Genomic DNA, 16,535 nt, shown 5'->3' with positions numbered 1-16,535 from the left:
ATGGACAAAGTCTTTCCTGCTATTCTTGTCAACAAGATGGAGGTATGTGAACTTTCCTAATAAGATAGGTTGACCCAGAACTGGTTAATTGACTAGATCCAAAGAGCATCATTAATGGGTTAATGTTGTATCCAATAATATCTGGAAAAGCCAGAACATTGGGTCACATGAAATAAGATAAAATTTAATAATAGGGAAAGTGGGAGACTTAAAGGTTAGGGTTAGAGTGTTTAGTGTTTAGTTTCCCTCCCCTCCCCCCAAGTAGGGGCAAATGTTTATATTGGGTTCAGATGTTTACCTGGGTTCAAAAAATCCACTTCGATATATAAGCATAAGATGGAAGAGCTCATATGAAAGAGTCTGAGGTTTTAATGGAACTCAAACTCATATTAATATGAATTGAAAGAACTCAGAATGTTTAGTTTGGAGAAGAGGCTTGAGTTGCTGAGGGACATGATTATTGTTGCTTAATCATTTTTCAGTCATGTCTGATTCTTCATTACCCCATTTGGGGTTTCTTGGTAAAGATACAGGAGTGGTTTGCAGTTTCCTTCTCTAGCTCCTTTTACAGATAAGGAAACTGAGGCAAACAGGGCCAAGTGACTTGTCCAGGGTCACACAGCCAGTAAGAATATGAGACAGGATTTGAAATCAGGAAAAGGAGTCTTCCTGTCTCCAGGCCCCACACTCTTATCTACTGAGCTACCTACCTGCCCCTAGGGACATGGTAGTTATCATTAAGTATTTGAAAGGTTGCCAAATGGAAAAGGATTAGACTAATTGGAAAGAATGGTGGTCTAGAGTCAAACAGACTCATCTTCCCGAGTTCAAATCCTGCTTCAGATACTTACAGCTATGTGATCTTGGGCAAGTCACTTAACTTCTGTTTGACTTAGTTTCTTCATCTGTAAAAATGGGGATAATGATAATACCTACTTCCCAGGGTTGTTGTGAAGATCAAATATGATATTTGTAAAGCACTTAGCACAGTGCCTGGCACATAGTAGGTGCTATAAAAAATTTTTAGCTATTATCATGATTATTGTTGTTATTATTATTATATTAATTTTTTATTTCTGCTTGACCTCAGAGAAACAAGCACCCCCAAATGCAAATTGCCACACAGGCAAATACCTGAATGACCCACCTTTTGCTACCAAAACACAGAACATTAATATTTAACCCTAATGTCATTGCTGTGTGGTAGGTGTAATAATGTTTTACCTCTGTTGAGGGGAAGGGCAGTTACCAGAAATTTCTAACAAGAGAAAAATAGATTGGGGAGACACTGAAAAGTATCTGGACCTAGTGGTGAAAACATAGGTGTCACAGAGCTATTCATTTCTTTTTTTTGTTGACCTTAAGAGTCACTGCCTGTCAGTCAATGGGGGCAAGAGGAGCTGAAAAATGCACCCCAGCTGACCTGAAGGATCCTGGCTTTCCACAGGAGTCATTAGAAGCAGGTTTGAGAATAGGATTCTGAGTTGCTGGTGGGAGCAACCTGTGCTTCTATGTGGGGTGATCAGAATGTGGACCAATGACTGTCAGCTGACAGACTTGCAGACTTGTGGGGTGCAGAGAAGGGTGGGAGGGTGTGGGAGACGTGGTGGTTCTGTATGCCTGTCCTTCATACTGCCCTTGCCTTGCTTTCCCTGGCCTGGTCCATGACCCAGAGCCATAAATCAGGGGTCAAGTACCTCTTCTCTGCTCCCCAACCCTGAGGCAGAGGCCAAAACATATAGCTTCTTCCCTTGATCCTTCTCACAATCCATGGAGGAAGAATGCTTTGGACCTGTTCCTCAAGTAACCTGGAAAAAAGAGCCAGGAGGGCAAGCAGCAGAAAGTTTCTAGGTGAGGTTGGGTAGAGGCTTCCACATGGATCCCAATTGTTAAACATTTTCCATGTATTTTTTCCTATGTCTAACAAGTCACATTGTCACAGTGAACTGAGTTATTACATGAACAGGTAAGGGGTAGTCTGGAGGGAGGAGGTATCAAATTGAGAAGGGAAAACCAGATGTGGGGTAAAAGCAGAGCCATGGATTTTCTAATAATTCTTTACTCCAGGGGTGGGAAATCTGTGTGGCCTGGAGGCCGCAGGTTCCCCACCCCTGCTTTACCCTAATTTATCAGCCAATCTAGATTCAGATTACTAAATTGTAACTCTTGCTTTACTCCCAGCGCACCCCAGCACCCAGAGCTATGTAGTGTGCCAGGATGACTATACAAACCAGAGATCTGGAGAAAAATCATGGGATTGATACCTTGAGAACAGCTCTATTACTTGGCCAACATATGACACTCTATTGCTGGGTAATCAGTGTAATACTTCGCCTTCCTGTAGGCTTAAGGAAGATAGCACATGAACAAATACGGACTGCTTTTGCTACTGCAGCACCTCAAGAACCACACATACACCCACAAAGTGCACATACAGACTACAGATACGTCATGGTCAGGCTCAGTTTCCTTGTCCATGGCCCCAACTCAAACCCTCCCCCAGTCAAAACAATCCCCCAATGTAACAAGAAAAGTCATGGAACCCTTTGCAAGAAAAGGTACATGACTTTATTGTGGGGCTATGGGGGAAAGGGGACCACTGTACAAAAAGGCTGAGAAGCAGTCCCAAGGAGGTAAAGAGGAGCCAAAGGCTTGGTTTCTCCAGCAGCAAGCAAGTGCGGGTCCCCTTCTCCCTTCTGAAGAGCTTCATGTGGTGCATTTCCGGGGGGAACATTGACACTTCAAGGCATTGAGAACATCATGGTATATCACAGAGCCATTGGTGCACTGCAGGGGAACCCTCACAGGCTCTATTTCAGTTGGGGAGCAGCATGAGCACTGGTCTTGTACATTCTGGAAGTCGATGGAGTAGATGGCTTTGCTGGGACATTTACCCTAAAATAAAGAATATTTAAAATAAGAAACAAGGAGAGGTCATAATGATGACTATAGCATCCACAGACAGGATGGGTCATGTGGCCCATCTTCTTGCTTTCAAGTAAGACAACACCTCTCCCAGGAAAATAGAAGACATCTATCCTATTTCTAAAGATCTCTGGGGAAAGGCCATGACCCCCTTCAGTCATTCGTTTCCATGTTTAATAGGTCTGACCACATACCTCATTTAAATCATTCTTATGGCAATATTAGCCTTGTTTTATCCTCAAGGGACATGGAGAAGTGTGCGCCCCCACCCTCCTTCCATTAATTTTAAGGCAATGACGAAGTCTTTACCCTTTCTTGGGGACCTCAATAATCCTAGCTCCTTATTCTTTTATTCATTGGCCTTATCTAACAAGCGTCTTTCTCATATCCATTTTCCACATCCTTCGAGAATTGCAGGCCTTGTTCTCAACAGTGGTGGTCAAATGGGGATGTTCTCTTCCCACTCCCACCCTCACCCCATGATGGGATGGGAATTCCAGCTGGGCCTCTGAACATTACAGCCCACACACCCTTGCCTTACCTCACAATAATGGATATTGATTTCCACCTCCGACTTGCAGGTTCCAATCTTTACATACTGTAATCTAGCAGTGATATCTTTGCATTCAGGCTCAACACCTAAAGAACAGAGACGGAGATAGAAAATTAAATCCTTGGTAATAAACTAGGCCGTTTCTGAGGAGTTTTGTATATTTTTCAGATGCTATCTCCTTCACTGGAATGGGACAATGGAAATGTCTCACATGTTAATACTGTCCACATGAATGAATGAATGAATGAATGAATGAATGAATGGGTATTTATTAAGCACTTACTATGTACAAAGCACTGTACTAAGTGCTGGGGGTACAAATATAAAAGTTAAGCAATCCAGGAAGCTAGGTGGCACAGTGAATAGAGCACTGGCTCTGAAGACAGGAGGACCTGAGTTCAAATCCAGCCTCAGACACTTGACACACTTGCTGGCTGTGTGACCTTGGACAAGTTACTTAACCCCACTTGTCCTGCCTTCCCCCCTCAAAAAAAAAAAAGAGCTAAACAATCTTCTAATGGGGAAGGCAATACATATAGGAGATTTCAACTATGTTAGATGTCCTTAGTGACAAAACAGATGGTAGTGAATTCTCTTGAAGATGTTTTCCACAGATAAAAGTGTGTTTGTCTCCTATGTGGAGCCCTGACAGTGCCAAGGACTTCAACACTGAGAACTCTCTCCTCCAGGCTGGAGGAGGCACATCTACAGGAGGGTTGTTCCCCTGGATGATGACTATCTGGGCCAGGCTAGAAAATCCTTTAAGCCAAGGCAAAGTCTTGTTGCTTAGCTGTTTTCAGTTATTTCTGACTCTTTGTGACTCCTTTTGGGTTTTTTTCCCTTGGCAGAGATGCCAGAGCTGTTTGCAATTTACTTCTCCAGTTCATTTTACAGATGAGGAAGCTGAGGCAAACAGCATTAAGTGACTTGCCCAGGGTCACACAGTCAGTAAGTATCTGAGGCTGGATTTGAACTCAGCTCTTCCTGACTCCAGGCCTAGCATTTTATTGACTGCACACCTAGCTGCCCTAGGCAAAGAGAGGACAAGTAAATTTTCTTCCTTGCTTTCTTAGGGAAAGGGGGATTAGTGTTTTCTGCAATTGTGGAATATAATAACCCTAATGACTAAGTCATTCCTTTCCCCTCAAACTGTCAGTTGCATCCAGAAGCTAATAAGCAATAGATATAAACAAGAAATCCAACTTACCCATAATTGAGCTTGGACTCTGCCCTGGGATCTTAGCCTCTTAAAGGCAAACTTTTGTTTGTGCTGTTCAGAAATAACCACTTCCAGTCACTGCCAAACCATGTCACCCACCTTCCCTCTCCAATTCTAGCTCACCTTTATGTACTGGCTTTTCTCCTATTTGAATATTGAGCACAGAAATGGTATTAAATGGCTTGTTTTGGGTGGCCAGGTGGTGCAGTGAGTATGAGCTATTACTTGGGATGACCTGGGATCGAATCCGGGCTCTGATACTTAGTACCACATCCAGAAATAACTGGCCATGTAACCTTGAGCAAGTTACTTAACCCCAATTGCTTGGGGAAAAAAAATGGCTTGTTTTTATATCTGCAGGCTTTACGACAATGCATGACACAGCATTCGATCAATGCTTTTTTACTCATTCATTCATTCATTTTCAATCATTTATTCAATCAATATGCATTTATTTGTTTATTTATTTAGCAGGTACTATAAGCCAGGCACTGTGCAAGGTTCTAAGGATACAAATGCTAATGTATGGACTTTATATTCTACTACATTCAGGGTCTCTGAAACAATGTTAAATACCTTCTCTGTTCCCAGTCCTGTACTAGGCAATAGGGCAGACAGGAGCTCCTAAGGATCCCTCCCCTTGGACAGCTGAGCTTTCCAGGGTTTCTGGTCTGCATTTTCTCATGTCTGTGACAATGATAGCCAACTATGACATTCTACTTGCCTTTGGAAGATTCAGGATTTCATACCCAACGACCTATCATGACCTATTCATCTGAGAATCTAAGAAGCTGAAATTTAATAGATACAAACATCTCCAGTAGAGATAACCCTAATAGAGATTAATTACCCTTGGTTTCAACAAAATCAGAAAATCAAAAATTGAAAGACTCATCCTGTAGAGAAGTATAGAATGAAGGAAACATAACTATTGGTTCATACAAAAAATATGGGAGGAAGGTGTTTAGTGGACTTCAACTTAAATGAGTCAACTGTGTGATATGCTGGCCCCCCCAAAAGCTAACTGAATTTAAGCTATATTAATAAAAATAATAATAGGTAGCATTTATATAGTGTTTTAAGGTTTACAAAGTGTCTTTAAAATACTATCTCATTTTATCCTCATCACAAGGGGAGGGTAGGTGCTATTATTATCATTATTGATTATTATATCATTATCATTAATTGATGTTATTAATAATTAATATTATTCTTATTTTACAGATGAGGAAAGTGAGACATAGTAAAGTGACTTTTCCTTGGTAATACAACTATTAAATATTGTATATTTAATAGACTGGATTCGAACTCAGGTCTTCCTGACTCCTGGTCCAAAAGTCTATCCAATGTGCCATCTTGCTCCCTCTAAGAGAAGAATAGTTCCCACAAAGGCAGGGTAGGGGGTATTCTGGGTGATAGGCCTTCTCTACTTTTACCTTCGTCAGATCCCACCTGCCATATTTAAGAAGAACATTGACAAACTGGTGCATATTCACAGCAAGGTGGATGGGTCAGTGAAGGACATGGGCAGTGATCGTGCCAGAGAAGGTTCACAAAAGGAACTTGGAGAAGGGAAAACTTAGCAGAGGGGATGTGATAGTTATTTGTAGGTATCTGAAGGGCTGTCATGTGGAAGAGGGATTAGATTGGTTCTCCTTGGCTAAGGAAGGCAAAACTAGAAGCAAAGGGTAGAAATTTCAGAAGCAGATTTAGAAAAAAATTTTCCAAACAAAAATTGCTATTTAATGGTGGAATGGATTGCCTCGGGCAGATAGTGACTTCTGCATCACTAAAAATCTTCAAATAGAGGCTGGAGAACCAGCAGAGAGATGTCCTGCTGAAGGTCCTAATGACCTTTGAGGCTTCTTTCAATTATGAGATTCTCTTTCCATTTAATAGTTCTAAATACAAGTCTACGCCAACTTTTAAATAATGCCACCCCTCACCTTGTGTGGAAGTAGTACAGGGGGAGCTCTGGGTGTGGAATCAAGAAGACCTGAATTCAAATTTAGTTTCAGATGCTTACAAGCTGACCTTGGAGGTCATCTGTTCCAAAATCCTCATTTTTCATATGAGGACACTGAGGCCCAATAAGGTGAAGTGAATTGTCTAAGGTCACGTCATATCAGAAGTGATATTTGAACCTCAGTTCTCTGCCTACTAATCTAGTGCTATTACCATCTACAAGACTATCAAGAAGGTGACTCAAAAAAATCTAGGTTTATATTCACAGCAGTTTAAATATCTCCTGTTTTCTGTGGCTAGGGTACCCCCATCTGTTTTTTTTTTCCTTTTAGGCTTGATCTTAAAACAGCATAAACAAAAACTTCAATAAAAGTCTCTTGTTTTTGTTGTAAATAATTTCCCCTTTTAACTAAATAAATTACAGAGTTCATCCACAGAGATTCAAATGTCTTTTATGGTTTCCTGACTTCCTTTTCTTAATATGTGAATTTAGATGGGAGGTAGGAAGGAGAGGGGAAATAATAGTTTGAAGAGTTCCCTTCCCCAACTTGGTGTTTGGTTACAGCACTCACTGGGACTGTTCCTGAGTTTGCCATCTTCGATTTATAATCTTAATTCAGAATTGTATGGCTCTTCATAATCTACAAAGCACTTTCATGCTTATTTGATCCTCATCATAGCTCTGAGAAGTAGACAGAGCAGATTACTATCCCCATTTTGCAGATGAGGAAACTAGGGCTCAGAAAAGTTAAGTGACTTGCCCAAGCTCACAAAGCTAACAATCAGCCTATTTCTAAAGCTGCTATGAGATATTGAGTATCAATTTAAACACAATAGCTTCCTATTCAGTGAGTCGGCAATACCAATAGAGAGTTAAGTAATCAACTAAAGCTATAGGACTCATGGGCAGCTAAGTGGCACAGTGGGCTGGGCCTGGATTCAAGAAGACTCATATTCCTGAGTTCAAATCTGGCCTCAGACACTTACTAGCTGTGTGACCCTGGGCAAGTCATTTAACCTTGTTTGCCTCAGTTTTCTCATCTGTAAAATGGGCTGGAGAACGTTAAAGCAAACCACTCCAGTATCTTTGCCAAGAAAACTCCAAATAGGATCATGAAGAGTCAGACACAATTGAACAACAAAAACATGATATAAATAAATGCTATGGGAGTAGAGCAGAGTGAGTGACATCAGGAAAGGCTTCTTAGAAAAGTTAGAATTTGGTCTAGAAAAATAGAGTTTCAATAGAAATACAAAAGATGGGATTGAAAGAGCACTGACTTTGGAGTCAGGAGATCCAGATTCAAATTCAAATTCTTTCATTTATGACTTCATGGGAATATGAGGAAGTCACTGACCTTTTCATCTATAAATGACCTACAGGTGACCTTTAAGGTCCTTCTAAATCATGATTTTATGAACACTGATTTCAAAGGAGAAGCCCCTCCCCTGCCCCTGCTTCATTTTGAAATGTCTTAAAGATTAGGCATTGGGAATAGTCATACTCACATGTATCACAGCAGGTGCCTTGAATTTTCACAACTTTACCCTGGAAAGATAACACAAGGTCTCATATTAGGCACAGAGAGCACATGTCATCCAAATAACCAGCCAAAGTTTACAAAGAATTTTATCTGTACAACAGCACAATGGCAGAGGTCCCTAGGCCCAATCACTTCTACGGTCACTCTTCTGAATCCTTTTTCATCAACAAAAGTGAGGGACATAGATAACCTCATAGGATTTGGTTTCACCAATCTGGATTGTTTTGATTTCACTTTGACCATCAAGGTAATTATTCCCAACACAGACTAAAACATTTTTAGCCATCACCTCCCAACTCGAGGAGCATGGGCAAAGCCTCCCTCAGAAAAGCTTTTTACATCTGTAAACATGCAAACGCATACATATGAATAAAGTCCTAGTCATTTACAATCATAATAATCTTACATTTATGTATTACTCTAAGCCTTACAAGGTTCTTTCCTTGTAGCTGCCATATGGTTCTCATCCAAATTATAATATAAAAATAACTCAATTTGTTGCTGTATATATGTGAATATCATATTATATATATATATATCTTTTCCATATATATTATATGTATTATAAATATACGATATATTATATATCACTCACATATATTACCTTCAGGTTTAAAAAAATCCTTTCCTCACAACCCCCTAAAGTAGGCAGTGAAAAATGTTATTGTCAGTTTTATGTACCATAGGATCATAGATTCAGATCTGAAAGAAGTCATTATTTACTCAAACCTCCCTATCTCTTTGATAGACAGGTAACCTGAGATCCAGAGAAATTAGTGACTTGCTCAGGGTCACACAGTCTCTAAGGGTTAGAGCAGGGATTCTTTATTCAATAATCTTTCCATTACAGCCTGCGACTCTCAGAAGGATAGAGCTGAGTTGCCCAGGTGCATACAGCTAATAAGTGTCAGAACCAGGATTTGGACCTGGTCTCTTGACAACAAGCCCAGCTCCTTCCACTCTTGTATGCTGCTTATAAAGGGCAGAGTCAGTCCCCCAAATATCCTGTATGTCACACATTTGCTCCTTATAAAATTAGACCATTGACACTTCTAGGAAATCCCACCTAAACTGTATTGACTATGGTTCAAAAGATGGGGCAGGAATGTCCAGGGATGATTTTCTTAAATAGAACACATTTCACCTATTGTCTGTGTTGGATGCAAAGACAGCTGTGTTAAACTACATACCTATAAGCTGTTGTTACTATTGGTATTATTATGAAAGGTTGATAACTAGGTTGGCTACATTGTCATGAAGTTTTTGGCTGTAACAACTCTTGAAGACCATCTACTGAGTTGCAGAGAGACAGCAATCCCACCAAAGTAATAATGTCAGATCCCTGAAATATTATTTTTATTATCTATATCTTTTATCATGTTTATTACTATTATTATCTATATCTTTTATTATTATCTATATCTACATGTATCACTCAATCCTTCAAAAAGGATTAAGTGTCTACTATGTGCCAGACTCTGTGTAGGTGCTGGAGAAACAAAGCAAGAAACAGTTATTTCTGCCCCCAAGGAGTTTACATTCTGTATGCCAAAGATACAACTCCTATTCTGAATTATTACTTACCCCATCAGCCAAACACTTCTGTAGGTTGAAAGGTGGGCACCCAGTGACTCTCCGTTCCCAAATAAACTCTCCTTTCTCACTGATCCTGCAGTAATGACTATCACAGCCATCCTGGATAGTCTCATTGGCCTAAAAAAGAGTGATGAGAAGTGAGTAGAGGGAAAATCTGAGGGTGCTGTCAGGGAGAGGTCAGCCCAGCACATGACCTGGTTACAACTGCATATTGGCTGCAAGAGATAAGCCAGTGGAGAAGCTTACTTACTTATGAAAACAAACATGATCTAAGTGAATGAGAATGAGCCCAAGCATGGAAGTCACAAGTCACAAGAAGTCAGAAGTCAAGTCCCAGTTGTAAACTAATTTGCTATGTAAAGGGCTGTGTGAAGGTAGAGGAGCATGGGGATTGTACTTCCCCATTTAAGTGGGGTTAAATGAGGCCTAGAGAGTGGGGTAACTATCAGAGATGGAGTAAAGACTAGAACACATGCTCTGGTCATATTAGCTGGTTCTTTCTTTTGAAAGGCCTGAGTTTGTTCCTTTCAGTTCAATTTTAAATAGACCATCTTAGAGTAGGAAAGGACCTCAGAGGTCAGGAACTCCCTCTGTAACTTCTTCAAGAAAGATCTCTATCCTCCACCTGAAGACTTCCAGAGATGGGGAACTCACTACCTTACAAGGCAGTCAATTTCACTCTTAGACAGCTCTAATTACTGGAAAGTTTTTCCTCATATGCAACCTAAGCTGATCTTTCTTCACTCATCATTCTAGTACTGTCTTTTAGGGTTAAGCAGCATAAGTTTGCTATCTCTCTCCTACATTATACCCCCTCAAACACTTGAAGAATCCTATAATTGGATTACCTATCATTCAACTTTTCTTTTGTTTTTGTTTTTTGGTTTGGTTTGAAGAAGCAATCAGAATTAAGTGACTTGTCTAAGAGGGTCACACAGCTAGTTAAGTGTCAAGTGTCTGAGACCAGATTTGAACTCAGGTCCTCCTGACTCCAGGGCCAATGCCCTATCCACTGTGCCACCCAGATACCCCCTTCAACTTTCCATAAAGAGCATTTTTAGTACAAGAAGAGAAAGACATTGGAGAAAGCAGTATGTAATAAGAAGCATTAACTCACAGGTGTACTGATAAATGCTTAACAACCAACTCTTCAGAGGGAAAAATGTGTACACAACACAATTAAATTTAATCTTTATTATTCACATTCCCTCTATCACTTCCTTATGTGCAGACAATTGACAAGGAAAGAAATCAAGCTCTAATTTGTAGCGCTTGCCCACTTCCAAGACATAAATGCTCACATTGAAAACCTAACAACTGATTCTCATGAGCTTCCAGTAGAAGCCGGCTTGAATACATCCCTGATCGTACTTTGCTCTGCCCTCATCAACCTTTATCTGAAGTTTTATGTTTAGTTCTGGGAGCCAGAGTTTAAGAAGGACACTGAGAAGTTGGAGTACATTTAGGATGAGGAACAAGGATGATGATGGGCTTTGATGTCATACAAAGATGACTTGAAGGAACTGGGAATGTTGACCCTGGAGAAGAGAAGGTTTGGGCATTGCCTGGGAGGGGTGGAGCGTAGAGAAATAAAAAAGATGACAGCCGTGGTCAAGTTTAGTCCAAGAGGGAAGAACCAGGAGCAATGGGCAGAAATTGTAAAGAGAAAAATGTTAAGCTCAATGCCAAGAACTTCCTACTAATTAAAGCTGACCCAAAGTGGAATGGAACAGCTAGAGAGGTGACAGATTCCCTCTTCCTGGAGGTCTTCGGGCAGAGGCTGGTGGATATGCTGTGGTGGGAAAGTCTTCATTTAAGGATTGGGCTACATGGTTGCTGAGATGCCTTCCAACTTCCCAACTCTGTGATTCTTTATTTGAACTCAGTCCTGCTTGACTATCTGAAAAAAGAAGGGCCCCCAAAGGGAAACCAGATGAAGATAGGACACAGAGGTGTCGGAGCTAGTCTGCACTTACCTTTAGCGCCATGATTGTTCCCCTTCTCAGTTGGATGGTACAGGCAACGGGCAGACACTTCCCACAGCAAGAGCCCTCTGCTTTCTCCTCCCTGTAACCCTGCACCCAAGAAAGAACAGGGCAGCTACGGTCATGCTCCTTGAAATATTCCAAGAGTAGAGTCGCTCCTATTGGACTGGAAGGCTGACGGAGCAGGAATTGTGTCTTGGTTCTGTCACCCTGGGCAAATTACTTTACCCTGCAATGCTCTAGGCCATCCTCTTAAGACTGAATTACAGTGAGTGCCCAACCTTGCATTGGTAGAGGAAGTTTCTTTACCCAGGATTTCCCTGTACCAATGAAGTCACAAATTCTATCCCCATTCCTACCCCTTTCTCCCCCGAGATCCAAAGCATCCACCAGGGTGCTAACTCTTGCTATGTATGGGCAACACTACTATTGGAAAGAGTATGATTAAAAAAAAAAGAGTCTGATGGGTGTATTCATGATCCCCAAACCATAATCCCCTTCCCTAGCCACCACTTCCCTAGATGCTATCTCTCCCTATAAGAATGTAAGCTTCTTGAGGGTAAGGAATGTCTCACTTTTGTATTTGTATCCCCAGAGCCCAGAATGGTGCCTGACACATAGCAGGGATTTCATAGTTTCTTCATTAATTCATTCATTCACAGTACTAGGCACACAGCAGGAATTGTATTGAATGCCAAGTGAGTGAGTGAATGAATGAATGAGTCTCAGCAGGTTGCCATCATGGAAGGAATGTAAAGTACTCCAAAAGAACCTCAGAATACAAGAAAAGACTATTCCCAAACCATCTTGTAAAGGGATGATGGAACCCCAAATGTTTAACTGACCCCCAAACCAGGGTAAAACACTGATTAAGCCTTGTACAAATATAAATACAGCCATAAGGGGCATAGATTTTAGATTTGTGGTGGCAGGAAGGATAAGCACCAGGGAGACAAAATTGTGAATTTGACTAAATTTGATTTTGGCACTCCCTTTCACCTTTTAGTGCTTCCCCCTCCCCTACCTAGTTAGGTCCTTCCTAGTCTATTAAAATAGCCCCTCTAAGGTGTTAATTGATTACAGGATCATAGACGTAAAGCTTAGAGGGACCTTGGGAGTCACATAGTTCAACCCTCTCATTTTTCTAATAAGGAAACTGAAGTTATGTAGACTCATTCCTAAGAGGCTTAACTTGAAAGTTAAGTGACTTGCCCAAGGTCACACAGGTAGGTAATGATCATTCAAAGATTTATCCCTCTCAAGTTTCAGTAAAAACCTCAAGGCCAAAAAGTCTTCAAATCTCCAATGAATTAATCTCTAGTGTAAAATTTGGGGCCACTTAGTCAGGTAGTTAGGATGGCGTAACTTTCTCGCTGTCTTTGTCAAGTCACTCAAACTCTCCGAGTTTCAATTCCCTCATATATAACATGAGTAGGTCCCATTAATTCACTTCTAAATCCCCTTCCAGTTCAACATTTATAATCATCTATTTATCTGTCTTTCCAGAATCTACCTAGCTTGCTAGTTATCTTCTGAAATAAGCCCATCTCCTTGCATAATCTGAGTTTTAAAAAATTGCTCAAGTTTTCTCTTTTTACTTCATCCCCAGGCCCTGGTAAAAAGAGATGGGTGGATATATAACACAGATAGACAGAGAGATAAGACAAATGATAAATAGCACTTAAAATGTTTGTTGATGATTGATTGATTAATCGTGTATTTAGTGCTGAAAGGGACCTTACAGATAGCTAGTCCCACCCCTTCATTTTACAGATGAGGAGACTGACTCAGACACATTGAATGACTTTCCCTAGCTCATTAAAGATCTATCTCAATCCTATGGCTTGACCAGGTGCCCCAAAATTGTACCATTAGAGATTAATTTCTTGTTATCCTGAAAAGTCTTTGATGTTAAAGACCCTATTAATGTAGTAGTAGATGTAGATGCAGATGTAGATGTAGACGTAGACATAAATGTAGATATAAATATAGATATAGATATTGATAGATGTGTGTGTGTTTAGAATTTGACTCAAGCTAAAAATTTTGTATAAGGTTTGATGGCCTTTTGGGGTATGATTGTGTTAAAGGGTAGAGAAAAGAAGGAGGAAAGGATGGTTTTAGAAAGATATATGAATGAGATATATGGGGAAAGAAGAGGAATGAGAGTAAAATGCAGGTGCATTGAGAGAATTAACATAAGCGCTTTAAGAAAAGAATAAAAGAGGCAAGGAATAGAGTTAGGTTAAAACAGGGCTGACTTTCACTAGTCCTCAGACCCAGGGCATTGCTTGGTGACTGTGGGGAGGAGATCAGGAAATGAACACTTCCTCACCTGGCCTGAGGTGGAGGAAAAGGGCTGAGATCTGAAAATGAGGCATGGGGGAATTGAGAGAGGCCACAAAGATGACAGCTGCTGAGTTTGGAGGAGGAAGACAGAGGGAATTCAAATCCCTGCCAGAGGGTGAGAAAGTCAAGAGGAAGGGCAAAAAGGTAAGCAGAAAAAGAAGTGAATTTAGACAAAGTGAAGGGCAGAAAGAAAGGGAAGAAGAGGGTGAGAAAGAAAAAGGAGAAAGAGAGAATGAGATGTAGGCAATAGAGTAAAAGGAAACAGGGAAGGGGGAGGGAGAGAGAGAAGCACAAAAGAACACATTTTCAGTCTTGCATAAAGAAAACAGACACTCCTGCCTTTCTCCTGTTCTGTTAAAGTGAACTCACAGGTGCACAATATGGCTGAGGAGTTTTTTTAAACCAAGCTGGGTTTCCAGGGTTATTCCTGATAGGGGGTATGCATTCCATATGCTGCTCTACATGAAATAAGGCAGTACATAATGTGCTCGAACAGGAACCACTAAATCATCAGCAGTTTTTTTCTCTTTCCTCTTAGGGGAAGCCGCTTCCCCCACCTGCCGAGCAGCACCCCCAAACTTAAGCACAAAATATTTTTGTAAAAGTTTGCACAACCGAAATAACTGTCTTCTCTCTATCTACGCCAATCCAACCTGCACAGTATAATCACCTTAATCCCCTCACAAAACCAGCCAACTAGTATCTCCCCTCTAGTCCAGTCCCACATTACCAACTTCCTATTGGACATTTCAAAATGGATTATCTGGAGGTATCTCAAACTCAGTATGTCCAACACAGAACTCACTGTCTTCTCCCACCCCCCAAAAAAAACCTTTTCCTTCTCCCAATTTCCTATTATTGTCAAAAGTGCCACCATCCTCCCAGTCACCCAGGCTCTCAATTTCAGTATTATCCTCAATTACTTACCTTCATGTACCCCATATATCCCATCCAATCCATTACCAAGTTTCATTGTTTCTACCTCCACATCCCCACCACCCCCTTTCACACAGCCACCTTACTGGTTTAGGCTCTCATCACGTGCCAATGACTACATCAATAACCTTCTATTTGGTCTTCCTGCCATGGGCCTCTCTCCACCTTAATCCATTCTTCACATAGCTGCCAATATGATTTTCTTTAGGAAAAAAACCTGAACATGTCACCCCATCCCCTACTAGACCAACTCCAGTGATTCTCTCTTGCTTCCAGGATTCATAACCTGGCCCCTCCTGCCCTTTCAGTCTTCTTGCCTTTTAACCTCTGATTCACAGTTCACATTCCAGTCACCCTGACCTACCTCCAACATCTTACCTACATATGGTATTCCATTTCCCATCTCCATGTCCTTGTACTGGCTAACTGTCCCCCAGGACTGGAATGCAATCCCTTCTCATCTATACTTATTAAAATCTCTGATTTCCTTCAAGACTCAGCTCAAGAAACTTTTCCAAGTCTCCCCAGCTTCTAGAGCTCCCCTTAACCCAAACTTCTTTGTTTTCATTTTGTATATATTCTGTATATAAGCATATATGTATATGTTGTTTTCTCCAGTAGAATGTAATTTCCATGAGGGTAGGGTCTATTTCACCATTCTTTGCAGCCCTAACACTTAGCACAGTGCCTGTAATACAGTAAGTGCTTATTAAATGCTTGTTGATTATTTGTAGGTTACTAATGAATTATTTTCTAAGTCATGATAGTCCCATCAATGAAGGAAGGGATACAATTGACTCAGATCTCATGGCCACAGTGGTAAAAACTTAGGGCCTCGTAGAATTTGACTATCTCGTGCCCTTATTCCTTGGAAGAGATGCCCCCATTTTCACTTACATGGAGTCCCTAACCTACCCCCTCTTGCCTGGGAACAGGCTACCTACCTTTGCATACATGAGTCTATATTTGAAGATGATTAAGAAAGAAGCGTGTGTGCAAATATGTGTATATTGAGCACTTAGTGGGCACACATAAGGTGTCCCTGTCCTTCTGTCTTTCACCTGGAGCGGACAGCTTTCTCACACACTGACTGTATTTGAGAACTGAGGTCTGTGCTGGAGAATGACCATGGACCATTGGTTCCCACCCCCCCAGACGTTCCTATATGCATGCGCACACACACACACACACACACACACACACACACACACACACAGTCCCCTGACCTTCCCTCTCTCACCTGGGGACAGGGCTGGCAAGTAACCTTTCCACACACCAATTTATACTTAAGGATGATGCCGCTCTCCACGCTGCAGTGGCAGGTGGTACACTGATCTACCATCAGGCTGCCCCCAGGCTGGAATGAAAAGAATCAGACATGAGTCCTGGGTGTGCTCCCTCTCTCTCTTCCCCATGACCAGGCACAAGCTTACTCCACCTCTTCCCTACCTTACCCTTGCTCA

The 16,535-nt window shown here is 41.2% G+C and overlaps 1 protein-coding gene across 5 annotated transcripts in view; it reads right to left on the bottom strand.

Annotated features, from left to right (window-relative positions):
• Positions 1 to 2,545: 2,545 nt before the first annotated feature.
• VWF (von Willebrand factor) overlaps positions 2,546 to 16,535 on the bottom strand; it is a 212,622-nt gene continuing 198,632 nt past the window's right edge. For all 5 annotated transcript variants that reach the window (XM_069106080.1, XM_069106083.1, XM_069106078.1 and 2 more), the window contains 6 exons: positions 16,313 to 16,429; positions 11,779 to 11,877; positions 9,791 to 9,919; positions 8,172 to 8,211; positions 3,467 to 3,564; positions 2,546 to 2,895 (listed from right to left, as the gene is read on the bottom strand). In XM_069106080.1, coding sequence (XP_068962181.1) covers positions 2,707 to 2,895; positions 3,467 to 3,564; positions 8,172 to 8,211; positions 9,791 to 9,919; positions 11,779 to 11,877; positions 16,313 to 16,429 — 672 coding nt within the window. In that variant the 3' untranslated portion in view covers positions 2,546 to 2,706. The remainder of the gene's footprint in view (positions 2,896 to 3,466; positions 3,565 to 8,171; positions 8,212 to 9,790; positions 9,920 to 11,778; positions 11,878 to 16,312; positions 16,430 to 16,535) is intronic.

Source organism: Petaurus breviceps, unplaced genomic scaffold (genome assembly GCF_028583685.1).
Source record: "Petaurus breviceps papuanus isolate PSGF00001 unplaced genomic scaffold, PetGlider_PUasm1.0 78, whole genome shotgun sequence".
In the NCBI taxonomy this organism is placed as follows: domain Eukaryota; kingdom Metazoa; phylum Chordata; class Mammalia; order Diprotodontia; family Petauridae; genus Petaurus; species Petaurus breviceps.
This window is presented reverse-complemented; position numbering and strand designations above follow the sequence as displayed.